The 16771-nt window shown below is 44.2% G+C and overlaps 1 protein-coding gene across 1 annotated transcript in view; it reads left to right on the top strand.

Moving 5' to 3' along the window:
• Positions 1-16771, top strand: part of LOC121552519 (signal-induced proliferation-associated 1-like protein 1) — a 238837-nt gene that overhangs the window by 133260 nt on the left and 88806 nt on the right. The window contains exons 3-5 of the mRNA XM_045211170.1: positions 11533-12481; positions 12649-12834; positions 15309-15818. Of these exons, the coding sequence (XP_045067105.1) occupies positions 11735-12481; positions 12649-12834; positions 15309-15818 (1443 nt within the window). The 5' untranslated portion in view covers positions 11533-11734. The remainder of the gene's footprint in view (positions 1-11532; positions 12482-12648; positions 12835-15308; positions 15819-16771) is intronic.

The following is a 16771-nucleotide window of genomic DNA, read 5'->3' as shown; positions in this document are numbered from 1 at the left end:
AGAACACTATGGACTCACCAGCAGAGACTCACTGATAGATATAGAACACTATGGACTCACCAGCAGAGACTCACTGATAGATATAGAACACTATGGACTCACCAGCAGAGACTCACTGATAGATATAGAACACTATGGACTCACCAGTAGAGACTCACTGATAGATATAGAACACTATGGACTCACCAGCAGAGACTCACTGATAGATATAGAACACTATGGACTCACCAGCAGAGACTCACTGATAGATATAGAACACTATGGACTCACCAGCAGAGACTCACTGATAGATATAGGACACTATGGACTCACTGATAGATATAGAACACTATGGACTCACCAGCAGAGACTCACTGATAGATATAGAACACTATGGACTCACCAGCAGAGACTCGCTGATAGATATAGAACACTATGGACTCACCAGCAGAGACTCACTGATAGATATAGAACACTATGGACTCACCAGCAGAGACTCACTGATAGATATAGAACACTATGGACTCACCAGCAGAGACTCACTGATAGATATAGAACACTATGGACTCACCAGTAGAGACTCACTGATAGATATAGAACACTATGGACTCACCAGCAGAGACTCACTGATAGATATAGAACACTATGGACTCACCAGCAGAGACTCACTGATAGATATAGAACACTATGGACTCACTGATAGATATAGAACACTATGGACTCACTGATAGATATAGAACACTATGGACTCACCAGTAGAGACTCACTGATAGATATAGAACACTATGGACTCACCAGCAGAGACTCACTGATAGATATAGAACACTATGGACTCACCAGTAGAGACTCACTGATAGATATAGAACACTATGGACTCACCAGCAGAGACTCACTGATAGATATAGAACACTATGGACTCACCAGCAGAGACTCACTGATAGATATAGAACACTATGGACTCACTGATAGATATAGAACACTATGGACTCACTGATAGATATAGAACACTATGGACTCACTGATAGATATAGAACACTATGGACTCACCAGCAGAGACTCACTGATAGATATAGAACACTATGGACTCACTGATAGATATAGAACACTATGGACTCACTGATAGATATAGAACACTATGGACTCACTGATAGATATAGAACACTATGGACTCACTGATAGATATAGAACACTATGGACTCACTGATAGATATAGAACACTATGGACTCACCTGCTCCCGCTTTCTCCCGTTGTGCTGTTTACAAACACACACCTGACTGGTTCAACTGTTCTGGGGAACTACGGTAAGCTTCACAATAAGAAACTACGGTAAGCTTCACAATAAGAAACCAGGGTGAGCTTTATAAGTAAAATGTAAAAAAACTACGGTAAGCTTCACAATAAGAAACTACGGTAAGCTTCACAATAAGAAACTAGGGTGAGCTTTATAAATAAAATGTAAAAAACTACGGTAAGCTTCACAATAAGGAAGCCCTTTTTCAAATGTTAAGAATAAACTAGTGTTGTCACGATACCAGATTTAGTATCATGATAGACGATACCATCACAATACTCGATGCCAAAACGATACCACAACAACAAAAAAAGTATGCGTATTAGAGGCATTAACGCAGAATTCAGTGTCTTTCACACAGAAATTGTCAAATGCATAAGAAACCGCAGATCTAAAATGCTTCTTATTGTGATTTTTCTGCTCGGCATCAGACTAATGTTGTGCTTCAGTTGCACTTCTCCACTCTGATGAGAATTCATCAACGGGCGTTCTATCTGCAGACATCTCTGACTGATGTGGAGCTACTTTTCTCTGGTACTTTTCTCTGTGTTGCCGACTTTTCTCTGGTAAAATGCAATATTAACTTCAAGCAAAACATTAGGAAATGTAGCTGACTACCTTCTTTCTATGATTGTCACGATCGTTGATTAAGTAGTCAGACCAAGGTGCAGCGTGGTACGCGTACATGTTTTATTTACGAATAAACACTTGACAAAATAACAAACAACGAACCGTGAAGTTCTACGGGCGATAACGAAACTAGCCAAACAGAAACAAGATCCCACAACCCAGGCAGGAAAACAGACTGCCTAAGTATGATCCCCAATCAGAGACAACGAGCGACAGCTGCCTCTGATTGGGAACCACACCCGGCCAAACATAGAAATACAATCACATAGACTTTCACACCCTGACCAAACTACCTAGAGAATAACAGTCTCTACAGGTCAGGGTGTGACAATGAACATTAGAAATACAGTATGATGGCCATGCATCGTTTTAGCAAAAAAAAAAAACCAGCTTTTTCATTGTAAGCTCATTTACTTGTGTGGCTGCCAGCCAAATAGCATTGCACTTCTGTTGTCATCTGATGAAAAATAAGCTATTTTCTGCCGAATGCATTTACTAATGTATTTTCTGTGAAGGAAAACTATAGTTGATCACTCTATTAAAGCAAAAAAAACACTGTTGACGTTCAATATAAAACACAGGTGAAATGGTTTAAATGCATATTTCTTGATGGTCTGTGTTTTGAAAAGGCAGATTTCTGAACTCTAAAGCGACCCCCCTGGTATCAGCAAAAGTCACAGAATGGCACCTTGATCCAGACAGATAAACTCAGCTACTGCTCTGATCAATCGGGCATCTTTTGAGTTCAATATCATTACATTTGAAATATTTGATGTCCATTTTTTTTTTTTTTTGAGGCAGCAATGTATGCATTTACGAATTAATGATACAATCCATTTGACTTTGTTTTTAACAATGTAACTACGTAACATAATGGTAATCATTTATTTGAATGGTAAATCTCTATTGATAAACTGGGTAAATTAAGATGTAGCCTAGGTCTATTCACAATACAGGTGAATGCATATTATTCAATAGGAGTGTGAATGCATTGTTATTTAGATTCTATTTTTTATTTATTTCATGGGGCTGCAAATGATAAACAATCCCTTCCATTTAGGACTTATTTTGTTGGCAACTGCTAGAGAACATACAGTGCTTTCAGAAAGTATTCACACCACTTGACTTTTTCCACATTTTGTTGTGTTACAGCCTGAATTTTAAATGGATTAAATTAAGATTTTGTGTCACTGGTTTACACACAATACCCCATAAATCAGAGTGGAATTATGTTTTAAGAATTGTTTTACGAATGAATTACAAATGAAAAGCTGAAATGTCTTGAGTCAATAAGTATTCAACCTCTTTGTTATAGCAAGCCTAAATAAGTTCAAGAGTAAACATTTGCTTAACAAGTCACATTAACTTGCATGGACTCACTCTGTATGCAATAATAGTGTTTAACATGATTTTTGAATGGCTACCTCATCTCTGTACCCCACACATACAATTATCTGTAAGGTCCCTCAGTCGAGCAGTGAATTTCAAACACAGATTCAACCACAGACACCAGGGAGGTTTTCCAATGTCTCGCAAAGCAGGGCACCTATTGGTAGATGGGTAAAAAAATAAAAAAGCAGACATTAAATATCCCTTTGAGCATGGTGAAGATACTAATTACACTTTGGATGGTGTATCAATACACCCAGTCACAAAAAAATATACAGGCATTATATCAGTTGCCTGATAGGAAGGAAACCGCTCAGCGATTTCACCATGTGGCCAATGATGACTTTAAAACAGTTACAGAGTTTAATGGCTGTGATAGGAGAAAACTGAGGATGGATCAACAACATTGTAGTTACTCCGCAATACTAACCTAAATGACCGAGTGAAAAGAAGGAAGCCTGTACAGAATAAAAATATTCCGTTATGTTTTGGGCAAATCCAACGAAACGCAACACTGAGAACCTCTCTTCCTATTTTCAAGCATGGTGGTGGCTGCATCATGTTATGGGTATGCTTGTCATAGGTGTTTTTTTTGGATAAAAATAAATGGAATAGATTCAAGCACAGGCGAAAACCTGGTTCAGTCTGCTTTCCAACAGACACTGGGAGACAAATTCACCTTTCAGAAGGACAATAACCTAAAACACAAGGCAAAATATACACTGGAGTTGCTTACCAAGACGACATTGAATGTTTCTGAGTGGCCTAGGTACAGTTGTGACTTAAATCAGCTTGCAAATCAATGGCAAGACTTGAAAATGGCTGTCTAGCGATGATCAACAACCAACTTGACAGAGCTTGAAGAACTTTTAAAAGAATAATGTGCCAATATTGTATACTGAACAAACATATAAATGCAACATGCAACAATTTAAAAGATTTTACTGAGTTACAGTTCACATAAGGAAATCAGTCAATTAAAATACATTTTCAGCTTCCAGGAATTGTGTACAGATCCTTGCGACATGGGGCCGTGCATTATCATACTGAAACATGAGGTGATGGCGGCGGATGAATGGCACGACAATGGGCCTCAGGATCTCGTCACTGTGCATTCAAATTGCCATCGATAAAATGCAATTGTGTTTGTTGTCCGTAGTTTATGCCTGCCCATACCATAACCCCACCGCCGCCATGGGGCACTCTGTACACAACATTGACATCAGCAAACCGCTCGCCCACACAACGCCATAAACATGATCTGCGGTTGTGAGGCCCGGTTGGACGTACTGCCAAATTCTCCAAAACAACGTTGGAGGTGGCTGTAAGCTAGCAAGGAAAGTTAGCCTGCAATTAAAGCTGGAAGCTACCAGTATCGTCTTGCATTGTGTTCTAGCCTGTATGGATATTGTTTGGCGTGCACTAATGAACAGTTTCAACATTTCTACATGCCGTGATGCATTATTCAAGTGTGTTAACGTCTGTGCAGCAGGAGTGGGGAGTTAACAATGAAGCCCAGACAGCTCTTGTAATGAATTATTAAGTGCAGCAGGCTCTTTGCTCTTCGCTTTTTATAAAGGGGCTGCACTGATAGACAGACGTGATCCTCTGAATTAAAATACTTAACAAAAAGTCTAGTACAAAATTGTACTTTATTTTGTATCAAAAGTACCGAAGTTTCAGTATACCGTGCAACACTAGAACAAACTGTTTGTTTTTAACTAATAGAAACATCACCATATGAAGATATTTGTTAATATGTATTTACATTATAGGTACTTAGATTTATTAGTTGTATTAGTAGTTGTAGATGTAGGACTCTCAGACTATGAGAAACAAGATTCTCTGGGTTGATGAAACCAAGATTGAACTCTTTGGCCTGAATGCCAAGCGTCACGTCTGGAGGAAACCTGACATATTTAATGTAGTCATTATATCCTGTTATATTCCTATCGGCAGAGAGACATATTTCATGTAGTCATTATATCCTGTTATATTCCTATCGGCAGAGAGACATATTTCATGTAGTCATTATATCCTGTTATATTCCTATCAGCAGAGAGACATATTTCATGTAGTCATTATATCCTGTTATATTCCGACAAAAAGGAAGGAAGAAAAAGGAACGTTTTTAAAAGCCACTAACGACTGCCAGTAAAAAATTCATCTTACTCATCACACCGCCCATGATGGGATACCTAAGTTGAACTTCCAGTCGACCCCGACACAGCCATGGCATGATAACAAAGAAGACTGCCAATCCAGAGCGAGTAGACCTGTAAAACCAACCCTCTCTCCAGGGTCGTTTTTCCATCACCTCGGCTGTATAAAGGGAGCGTAAAACGGCTCGTGTAAAAATATAATATTTATATATTGTCTATGTTATTGTGTTGGCTCTACCATGAACTTTAATCAGTTTAACCCAGTGTTATCCAGCCAGCTGCACACTAATATAGACATCAACCCCTATTGACAATAACTTATCCATTCTGCCGGTGTGTATCGGAACAACAATCTTTTAAAAATATATATATATATTGAGATAAAAAAATTAAAAAAATAATGTAAAAAGATGATGACACCAATTATTATAGAATTGGATCGGCCTACTCCAGTAGAGATCCTAGACATGTTTTTAATTCTGTAATCTTTTATCCTAGCCCTACATCAGATCTATTCATATTTATTTAGTTTTATCTTAAATTCTGTTCGTTCCGATTCACATCCGCCAAAAAGGGCCGCACTATATAACAGCTTCTAAGTCATAATATACCCTCTACAGTTGGGCCATATCATATCAAACTAAAAAACACTACCTTGGTTTTTTATTTTATTGCCCGTGCAGTCTTCAAATTAAATAAATAAACAAACAAAAAGAGAAAAGATCAGCCTTACCCATCTTCTGCTTCCCCTAGATCCAAACCTGATTTTAAGTCCATATAGTCCACGGTTCCGTACTGCATGAATAAAAAAGAAACATATATATATATATATATATATATATATATATATATAGTAGTCCATCATGCATAAAAATGGTAGAAAATAAATAATAATGTAAAAATTAATCCATAATTGTAATGTGATATAATGTGTATCAGGGACTACTTCAGCAGGAGATAGCTATCACTCACAGCCACGTTGTAATCTGCCAGTCCTCTATCACTCACAGCCACGTTGTAATCTGCCAGTCCTCTATCACTCACAACCACGTTGTAATCTGCCAGTCCTCTATCACTCACAACCACGTTGTAATCTGCCAGTCCTCTATCACTCACAACCACGTTGTAATCTGCCAGTCCTCTATCACTCACAACCACGTTTTAATCTTCCAGTCCTCTATCACTCACAACCACGTTGTAATCTGCCAGTCCTCTATCACTCACAACCACGTTGTAATCTGCCAGTCCTCTATCACTCACAACCACGTTGTAATCTGCCAGTCCTCTATCACTCACAACCACGTTGTAATCTGCCAGTCCTCTATCACTCACAACCACGTTGTAATCTGCCAGTCCTCTATCACTCACAACCACGTTGTAATCTGCCAGTCCTCTATCACTCACAGCCACGTTGTAATCTGCCAGTCCTCTATCACTCACAACCACGTTGTAATCTGCCAGTCCTCTATCACTCACAGCCACGTTGTAATCTGCCAGTCCTCTATCACTCACAACCACGTTGTAATCTGCCAGTCCTCTATCACTCACAGCCACGTTGTAATCTGCCAGTCCTCTATCACTCACAACCACGTTGTAATCTGCCAGTCCTCTATCACTCACAACCACGTTGTAATCTGCCAGTCCTCTATCACTCACAACCACGTTGTAATCTGCCAGTCCTCTATCACTCACAACCACGTTGTAATCTGCCAGTCCTCTATCACTCACAACCACGTTGTAATCTGCCAGTCCTCTATCACTCACAGCCACGTTGTAATCTGCCAGTCCTCTATCACTCACAACCACGTTGTAATCTGCCAGTCCTCTATCACTCACAGCCACGTTGTAATCTGCCAGTCCTCTATCACTCACAACCACGTTGTTATCTGCCAGTCCCTATCACTCACAGCCACGTTGTAATCTTCCAGTCCTCTATCACTCACAACCACGTTGTAATCTGCCAGTCCTCTATCACTCACAACCACGTTGTAATCTGCCAGTCCTCTATCACTCACAGCCATGTTGTAATCTGCCAGTCCTCTATCACTCACAGCCACGTAATCTGCCAGTCCTCTATCACCCACAGCCACGTTGTAATCTGCCAGTCCTCTATCACTCACAGCCACGTTATATAATCTTCCAGTCCTCTACCACTCACGGCCACATTGTAATCTTCCAGTCCTTGAACACTTGGTTGTTTACGTACAATTTATCGAACACTAGACAAACATTCTGCTTCTCTGCTCGGAGCCTTTTGAAAGTGGGGTACAGGGCATTCCTTCTCTCCACAAACTTGGCGTTCTTCAGGTCCCTACCCTGTTGTAGCAAGGCATTCTTCATTTCTGTACTGAGTTAGCCTAGCTACTATCAGACAGGCCTTCCCTTCCCTCCCCTCCACCACTGAAACGGTGAGCCCTTTGAAAATCAATTACATTTACATTTACGTCATTTAGCAGACGCTCTTATCCAGAGCGACTTACAAATTGGTGCATTCACCTAATAGCCAGTGGGATAACCACTTTACAATGTTTTTTTTTTTTTTTTTTTTTTTTTTGGTGGGGTAAGGGGGTGGTAGGATTACTTTATCCTATCCCAGGTATTCCTTAAAGAGGTGGGGTTTCAAATGTCTCCGGAAGGTGGTGAGTGACTCCGCTGTCCTGGCGTCGTGAGGGAGCTTGTTCCACCATTGGGGTGCCAGAGCAGCGAACAGTTTTGACTGGGCTGAGCGGGAACTGTGCTTCCGCAGAGGTAGGGGAGCCAGCAGGCCAGAGGTGGATGAACGCAGTGCCCTCGTTTGGGTGTAGGGACTGATCAGAGCCTGAAGGTATGGAGGTGCCGTTCCCCTCACAGCTCCGTAGGCAAGCATCATGGTCTTGTAGCAGATGCGAGCTTCAACTGGAAGCCAGTGGAGTATGCGGAGGAGTGGGGTGACGTGAGAGAACTTGGGAAGGTTGAACACCAGACGGGCTGCGGCATTCTGGATGAGTTGTAGGGGTTTAATGGCACAGGCAGGGCGAGTTGCAGTAATCCAGACGGGAGATGACAAGTGCCTGGATTAGGACCTGTGTAAGGCAGGGTCGTACTCTCCGAATGTTGTAGAGCATGAACCTACAGGATCCGGTCACCGCCTTGATGTTAGCGGAGAACGACAGGGTGTTGTCCAGGGTCACGCCAAGGCTCTTCGCACTCTGGGAGGAGGACACAACGGAGTTGTCAACCGTGATGGCGAGATCATGGAACGGGCAGTCCTTCCCCGGGAGGAAGAGCAGCTCCGTCTTGCCAAGGTTCAGCTAGAGGTGGTGATCCGTCATCCATACTGATATGTCTGCCAGACATGCAGAGATGCGATTCGCCACCTGGTTATCAGAAGGGGGAAAGGAGAAGATTAGTTGTGTGTCGTCTGCGTAGCAATGATAGGAGAGGCCATGTGAGGATATGACAGAGCCAAGTGACTTGGTGTATAGGGAGAAAAGGAGAGGGCCTAGAACTGAGCCCTGGGGGACACCAGTGGTGAGAGCACGTGGTGCGGAGACAGCTTATCGCCACGGCACTTGGTAGGAGCGACCGGTCAGGTAGGACGCAATCCAAGAGTGAGCCGCGCCGGAGATGCCCAGCTCGGAGAGGGTGGAGAGGAGGATCTGATGGTTCACAGTATCAAAGGCAGCAGACAGGTCTAGAAGGACAAGAGCAGAGGAGAGAGAGTTAGCTTTAGCAGTGCGGAGAGCCTCCGTGACACAGAGAAGAGCAGTCTCAGTTGAATGACCAGTCTTGAAACCTGACTGGTTTGGATCAAGAAGGTCATTCTGAGAGAGATAGCAAGAGAGTTGGCTAAAGACGGCACGCTCAATAGTTTTGGAGAAAAGAGAAAGAAGGGATACTGGTCTGTAGTTGTTGACATCAGAGGGATCGAGTGTTGGTTTTTTGAGAAGGGGTGCAACTCTCGCTCTCTTGAAGACGGAAGGGACATAGCCAGCGGTCAAGGATGAGTTGATCAGCGAGGTGAGGTAAGGGAGAAGGTCACCGGAGATGGTCTGGAGAAGAGAGGAGGGGATAGGGTCAAGCGGGCAGGTTGTTGGGCGGCCGGCACAAGTCGCAAGATTTTATCTGGAGAGAGAGGGGGTAAGGGCAATGTGAGCAGGACCAGCAGTGTCATTTGACTTAACAAACGAGGATCGGATGTCGTCAACCTTCTTTTCAAAATGGTTGACGAAGTCATCCACAGAGAGGGAGGAGGGGCGGGGAAGGGGAGGAGGATTCAGCAGGGAGGAGAAGGTGGCAAAGAGCTTCCTAGGGTTAGAGGCAGATGCTTGGAATTTAGAGTGGTAGAAAGTGGCCTTAGCAGCAGAAACGGATGAAGAAAATGTAGAGAGGAGGGAGTGAAAAGATGCCAGGTCCGCAGGGAGTCTAGTTTTCCTCCATTTCCGCTCGGCTGCCCGGAGCCCTGTTCTGTGAGCTCGCAATTAGTCATCAAGCCACGGAGCTGGAGGGGAGTACCGAGCCGGCCGGGAGGATAGGGGACATAGAGAGTCAAAGGATGCAGAAAGGGAGGAGAGGAGGGTTGAGGAGGCAGAATCAGGAGATTGGAGGGAGAAGGATTGAGCAGAGGGAAGAGATGATAGGATGGAAGAGGAGAGAGTAGCGGGAGAGAGAGAGCGAAGTTTGCGACGGCGCATTACCATCTGAGTAGGGGCAGAGTGAGTAGTGTTGGAGGAGAGCGAGAGAGAAAAGGATACAAAGTAGTGGTCGGAGACATGGAGGGGAGTTGCAGTGAGATTAGTAGAACAGCATCTAGTAAAGATGAGGTCAAGCGTATTGCCTGCCTTGTGAGTAGGGGGAGACGGTGAGAGGGTGAGGTCAAAAGAGGAGAGGAGTGGAAAGAAGGAGGCAGAGAGAAATGAGTCAAAGGTAGACGTAGGGAGGTTGAAGTCCCCAAGAACTGTGAGGGGTGAGCCATCCTCAGGAAAGGAACTTATCAAGGCGTCAAGCTCATTGATGAACTCTCCAAGGGAACCTGGAGGGCGATAAATGACAAGGATGTTAAGCTTAAATGGGCTAGTGACTGTGACAGCATGGAATTCAAATGAGGAGATAGACAGATGGGTCAGGGGAAAAATAGAGAATGTCCACTTGGGAGAGATGAGGATTCCTGTGCCACCACCCCGCTGACCAGATGCTCTCGGGGTATGCGAGAATACATGGTCAGACGAGGAGAGAGCAGTAGGAGTAGCAGTGTTTTCAGTGGTAATCCATGTTTCCGTCAGCGCCAAGAAGTCGAGGGATTGTATCCAACTGTTCGTCCTTCATCTTGAGATTACGTTTCATGAACACCTTGACTTTTTCCTCCGTTGACTGATAGTTTTCATCCTCCTTTATTCCCATTATAACTATATTATTCTTCATACTTCTGCACTTTAGATCCAGTAATTCTGCTTTCAGTGTTTTATCATACCGTAGCCTCTCTGTAGTGTCTTCTAGGGAGTCCACGGTAGTTTTCTTATTTTCAGTATTTCTTCCATCATTTTATTACTGTTATCCATTCCTGTTTTTAAGGACTCAACCTCCCCCAGTAGCCCAGGCAATAGATCCAGCTTTCTTAACTGCTCGCTCATGCTTGTAAGCAATGCTGTATATTCTGGAGACATAGTTATAAAAACCTCCCCCGCCAATTATTACATTTGGAATTTTAGACGGCGGCTTCCCTTAAATTTCGCTCGCAGAGCTCAAGGACCGGTTTCTTTTTCGAGCATAACAAAATGCTGATCAATAAATAGTTCAAGGTTCTCTATATTATCCAGAATGTTTGTTTGGCAGTTATCAGCTAATCCTAAATTGTATGATTGATTCATGGGACAAGCTGTACCAACCACACTGCCACGTCTTCAGCCAGAGTTAGTGAAGAGCGAGAGTCTGAGCTATGTGTTTCTTCTGCTTGATAAAAAACAACTTCAAAGTTGTTATAGCCATGCCAAAGGCGCCTCTATCGAAGCCTAACCCAACATCTAACCCTCTTCCTCTCCTCTTCCTCTCTCTCCTCTTCCTCTCTCTCCTCTTCCTCTCTCCTCTTCCTCTCTCTCCTGCAGAGTTCACCAGAGACCGAAGCAGCATGCAGACCTGAGGTGCACCAACACTCCCTCCATCCTCCCTTTCTCTCTCCCTCCTCCAGTCCTCCCAGCCACCCATGCTCTGTGAGGCTCTCTATCCTCTCCTCTCCCTGGGCATAATGCTCCATCTCTACTGCTGAGCTCCCCCTTACTCCACCTTACCCCCTAACCTCACCCAACCATGACCAGTCTGAAGCGGTCTCAGACAGAGCGTTCGGTGGGCGGCTCGGTCCCTGCCTCTGATGAATTCTACACCCGTCGCCTGCGCCTCCCCAATGGTGGCGCCCCCCCACCTCGCTCCGAGAGCACCCACCTCACCTCCTCTTCCTCGTCCGGCTCCTCTTCCTCCTCCAATCCGGGGGTTCCCAAGATGGGGGTCAGGGCCCGCGTGGCGGACTGGCCCCCCAAACGGGATGGAACGGGCGGGGTGTGGCACATCACCGTAGATACGGACTCCCCGAGTTCCACCATGTCATCTTCAGGTGGTGGAGAATGTGGGTCGGGTGGAGAACGCGGGTCGGGCGGAAGCGGAGAAAGAGAACGAGAACGGAGCTCGGGGTCAGGTTCAGGCTCGGCGACTACGGCCCATAGCAACCTGTCGGCTAAACTGGGCCACCTGATCAGTCCTCAGGACTCTTCGATGCTCCGGAACATTCACAACACCCTGAAGAGCAAGATGCACCACAGCAAACACCACAGCAAAGACAACCGCTATCTGTCACCGGACGGCTACCAGGGCTCGCCACGTAAAGGCATGAGGCGTATCCGCCAGCGCAGCAACAGTGACATCACTATCTCTGAGTTAGAGGGTGACGGGGGCGAGGGCTGGTCCTTCTCAGGCTGGACTCCCATGCACCGCGAGTACGGCAGCACCTCCTCCATAGACAAACACGCAGGCTCAGGGGAGAGCTTCTTCGATATGCTCAAGGTATTTTATTGATTGATTCATTAATTGATTGATTGATTTAATGTAAAACAATTAGTACAGTTAAAAAATTATACAAAAAAATGAATTCCAGAGTATGACACATGAAAGTGTTGAATGCACTTATTGTATTTATTTTAAATGTGTCAAATAAACTTCATTCGTTCAAGGGCTATACGTCCCAGGAGGCTCCTGATCAACGCAGCCCAGCGCCGGACAGACTCGGCGAGCTGCTGACGGTGGCCCCGCACAAACAGGCTGCCCTGGATCTGCCTGATGGACCCCTGGGTCCTACCAGAGGTAGCCCCGCCAGTCGCCTGAAGGAAAGGGATAAACACCTGAAGAGGAGGTCCAAGGTACTGCACATGAACCTTTTTACTATCTTCTCATTAATAATAATAATCATGTATTAAACTTCTATAGCGCTTTTGATAACAGAAGAAAATCTCAAAGCAAAAAACAAACAAGCAATGCATCATCATGAGTAGCCTAGCTATAGCTAGCTAGGTCAACCAATAGTGGCCAAGTCTTTGAGTGCATGCATCCTCCAAAGATGGAGAGGGGACGGCTCGTTGGCTTGATCTTGGTACCAGCCTGAGTTGTGCAACCGCTGGACTTCTGCTTCACAATGTGTGGCACCCACTTGTGTGATACCTCAGCAGCTCTGGGCACCAGAAAGCTCACCACACACAGTTCAGAGTAGTAGTCAGTCGTGCTCATTACGAGCCCTCTGCCTCAACACTGCATTCCTCTACTGCATCTCCCATTCCTCTCAAACTTCAGGTGACAAACGATGTTCTCAGAAGATCAGGAACCAGCAACCATGTAAAAAAAAAAGCTGGTACTGTGTCCAGATGCATCATTTAAACAAAAGCATTAGCTAGCTAGCTATTGATAGATCGTATTTATCTTGTCTGTAATTGTGACCCACCACCTGGATTGGGTCCTATGTAGCAAAATTTGAAATGGTGTTTTTTTGGATAAAACTAGAGACTCAGAAGGTAGTAAATGGTATATCATACACTGCAGTTGAAGAACAAAGGGAATGTAATTCTGCTTTGAAAGATAAACTTGTAACCTCACTTTTGAGAAAATGTTCCATGAATGTTTTGGTATACCTACTGGAGAGCTCTTTTTTGTTCACACCCTCTTAAGCCTTAGCCCCACCCATCTCTTTAAGGATTCATATGTGAGGCCATGTGCTAAACAGAGTGAATAAGGTAGTGTAGTAAACAACCAAAGATTAAAAGTGGTGAAAGTAATAGCAGAAAGTAGAGGTAAAAATACACTTTATCTAGTCCTTGGCCTATATCCTAATTTGACTTTGGTGCAGGTCATGTTGTTCTTCACATTACCGTCTCTGGTAAACACACACTATAGCAAATAAAATCAAAGTTTATTTGTCAAATGCTCAGGATACAGAAGGTGTAAAAGGTACAGTGAAATGGTTACATAGTGGAGTCTTTTGTTTAGACGTAGCTAGCTAGATAAACAATGAACCATAATCCCAACTCATACTACCATGCACCATGCATTAATCTGCAGGTAGCTAAAGCTAACCCAACAAGGTTCATTGTTAGCTAGCTAGCTAACAGTACGCTTTAACTTGCAATGAAAACGACTTTCTGACAAAATGAGAAACGTATAATATCTGAAAATTACTCTTACCCGTATACATGGATGAACGCTTCTCCCTCTCGGTCATGGATGATTGCCCTTAGTTTGAAGATGTAATCCAGAGACAGTTGTTTATAAAACAGCCTTCTGTGTTCTCTTTTCGACTCTCTCCGCATTTGGCAATCATCTCTCTGCTTCCACCGGGCATTCCACTGATTTTAAAACTCGGTCAACTTCTTCTGTGATAACAACACTGTTGATCTCCGTTTCTTCCCCATCACTGTCATCAGAAGACTCTACAATGTCTGGTTCAATGAAAATGTTTTTGCCTAAATCAGGAATTTCTTCATCGTCTGATTCCTTTTCATCGTCCTCCAGAAAGTAGTCCATCACAACTTTTTCACACTGATCTTTGTCGATAGCGCCTGTTAACTTAATAATAAAATAATAATAATAATATGCCATTTAGCAGACGCTTTTATCCAAAGCGACTTACAGTCATGCGTGCATAATTTTTTCTGTGTATGGGTGGTCCCGGGGATCGAACCCACTACCTTGGCGTTACAAGCGCCGTGCTCTACCAGCTGAGCTACAGAGGACCACGGGCAGCGATGTTGAGAGCAGTAGCAACACTTTTTCAGTTCTTCATGATATCTTTCAAAAAAAAGATGCGGTAGAAAGGATTATCTACACATACTGAGCAGCTCATGTTATAGACAGAAGCATGCTACATGGCAGACCAATCGGAACTCATCTCTCGGCATGTCCAGCCCATTCCATTATCTCAGCTAATCATAGCTAGCGGGAAGGTTCCTGTATTTGCCCGTGGCTAAACCAACTAGACTCGTAATTTTAACAATTGTGTTCGTATTTAAAGATGGCATACAATTTTGTTATTAATGCGAATGAAAGTTCATGTTCCAGAAGACATTTCTGCCCAAAAAACAAATTTTTATTTTTATTTTTACGTTAATGCCTCTCCTGTAAAGGGCCTAGCTTCTTGAAACGGGTCACAATTGTCCCGTGTCTATGCTTGATACGTTTATTTTTTAAATACTTTTTTATTATGAGTCTGTACATTACACCAATATTACATTTTAATCAATGATTGTTTCGTGCATACATTGTTAATGTTTTTAATGTATGCACAGTGATGCAAAAAAAAAAAAAATCCCTATGGGGATAATAAAGTCATGATCTTATCTTATTCCAGTCGGAGACGGGAGGGGAGTCCATCTTCAGGAAGCTCCGCAGCGTCAAGGCCGAGGGTGACTCGTCCCGGGCTGGGTCTGACGTGGAGGATGTGGGGCGGGAGGATGTCAGCGGCCCCCCTCCCAAACCCTGGTCCTGTCAGAAAGGCTTTGCTCACTTTGACGTACAGAGTATCCTCTTCGACCTCAACGAGGCTATCCAGGGTCGACAGTCCGGCGGGAAACGCAAGAACACCACCACGGGCGCCTCCGCTGCGGCCGCCGCCTCAGCCTCCGCCACTTCCTCGCTCTCGTCCAATCAGAGTGGGGTATACGGCGGCGGCGGCTCTCCGTGCGGGTCCCAGGAGGAGCTGAGTGGGAAGGAGGGGGGTCCGGGACAGGGAGGGGGACACACCACTAACCCTGCCCTGGACCCTGGTGATGAGAAGAGCAACGATCTGGTGCTTAACTGCCCTTGTTTCAGGAATGAACTGGGAGGAGAGGGAGAGAGGAACATTGGCCTCTCTAAACGGGTAGGAGGAGGAGAACACATTATACACACAGAAAGACATACACACAATACATGGTACCAGTTTTTCCTTCACAAAGAAACCCCCACATAGCCGACTAAACGCTATGGTCCTTTAAAAACGTACTTTATGTAAAATATTGTGTGCTACAGCACGCAATCTAAACAATTGTGACTGGGTGATAACATAAGATTGTTTTGTCTGACATTATGACTGTTTTCCTCCTTTCCTTCCTTACGGCCAGGAATCGCGATACTAACATCGTTACCACCATTGTACACACACATTAATGCATAATATATACACTATACACTCACCGGCCAGTTTATTAGGTACACCACCCCGTTCACGAAAATGGTTTGCTCCTACAGACAGTGTGGCCGTGGCTTGCTATACGGCCATTGATGCATTCAGCTACTGTTCTATTTAATGTTAGAATGGGCAAAACGAGTGACCTAAGCGACTAAGATTGTAGGTGCCAGGCGCGCCGGTTCCAGTATCTTAGAAACAGTCGGCCTCCTGGATTTTTCACGCACGACAGTGTCTAGGGTTTACCGAGAATGGTGCGACGAACAAAAAAACATCCAGTCAGCGGCAGTCCTGTGGGCAAAAACAGTTTGTTGATGAGAGAGGTCGAAGGAGAATGGCAAGAATCGTGCAAGCTAACAAGAGGGAAACAAACAGGCAAATAACGGCGCAGTGCAACAGTGGTGTGCAGAACGGCATCTTGGAACATACAACTCGTCTGTCCTTGTAACGGATGGGCTATTGCAGCAGACGACCACACCGGGTTCCACTCCTATCAGCTAAAAACAAGAAGAAGCGGCTCCAGTGGGGCACGCCATCATCAACACTGCACAATTGAGGATTGGAAAAACATTGCCTGGTCCGACGAATCCCGGTTTGTTGTTGCGTCATGCTGATGGCAGAGTGAGTCCGTGGCCCCATCCTGCCTG

Source organism: Coregonus clupeaformis, chromosome 36 (assembly GCF_020615455.1).
Source record: "Coregonus clupeaformis isolate EN_2021a chromosome 36, ASM2061545v1, whole genome shotgun sequence".
In the NCBI taxonomy this organism is placed as follows: Eukaryota; Metazoa; Chordata; class Actinopteri; order Salmoniformes; family Salmonidae; genus Coregonus; species Coregonus clupeaformis.
This window is presented reverse-complemented; position numbering and strand designations above follow the sequence as displayed.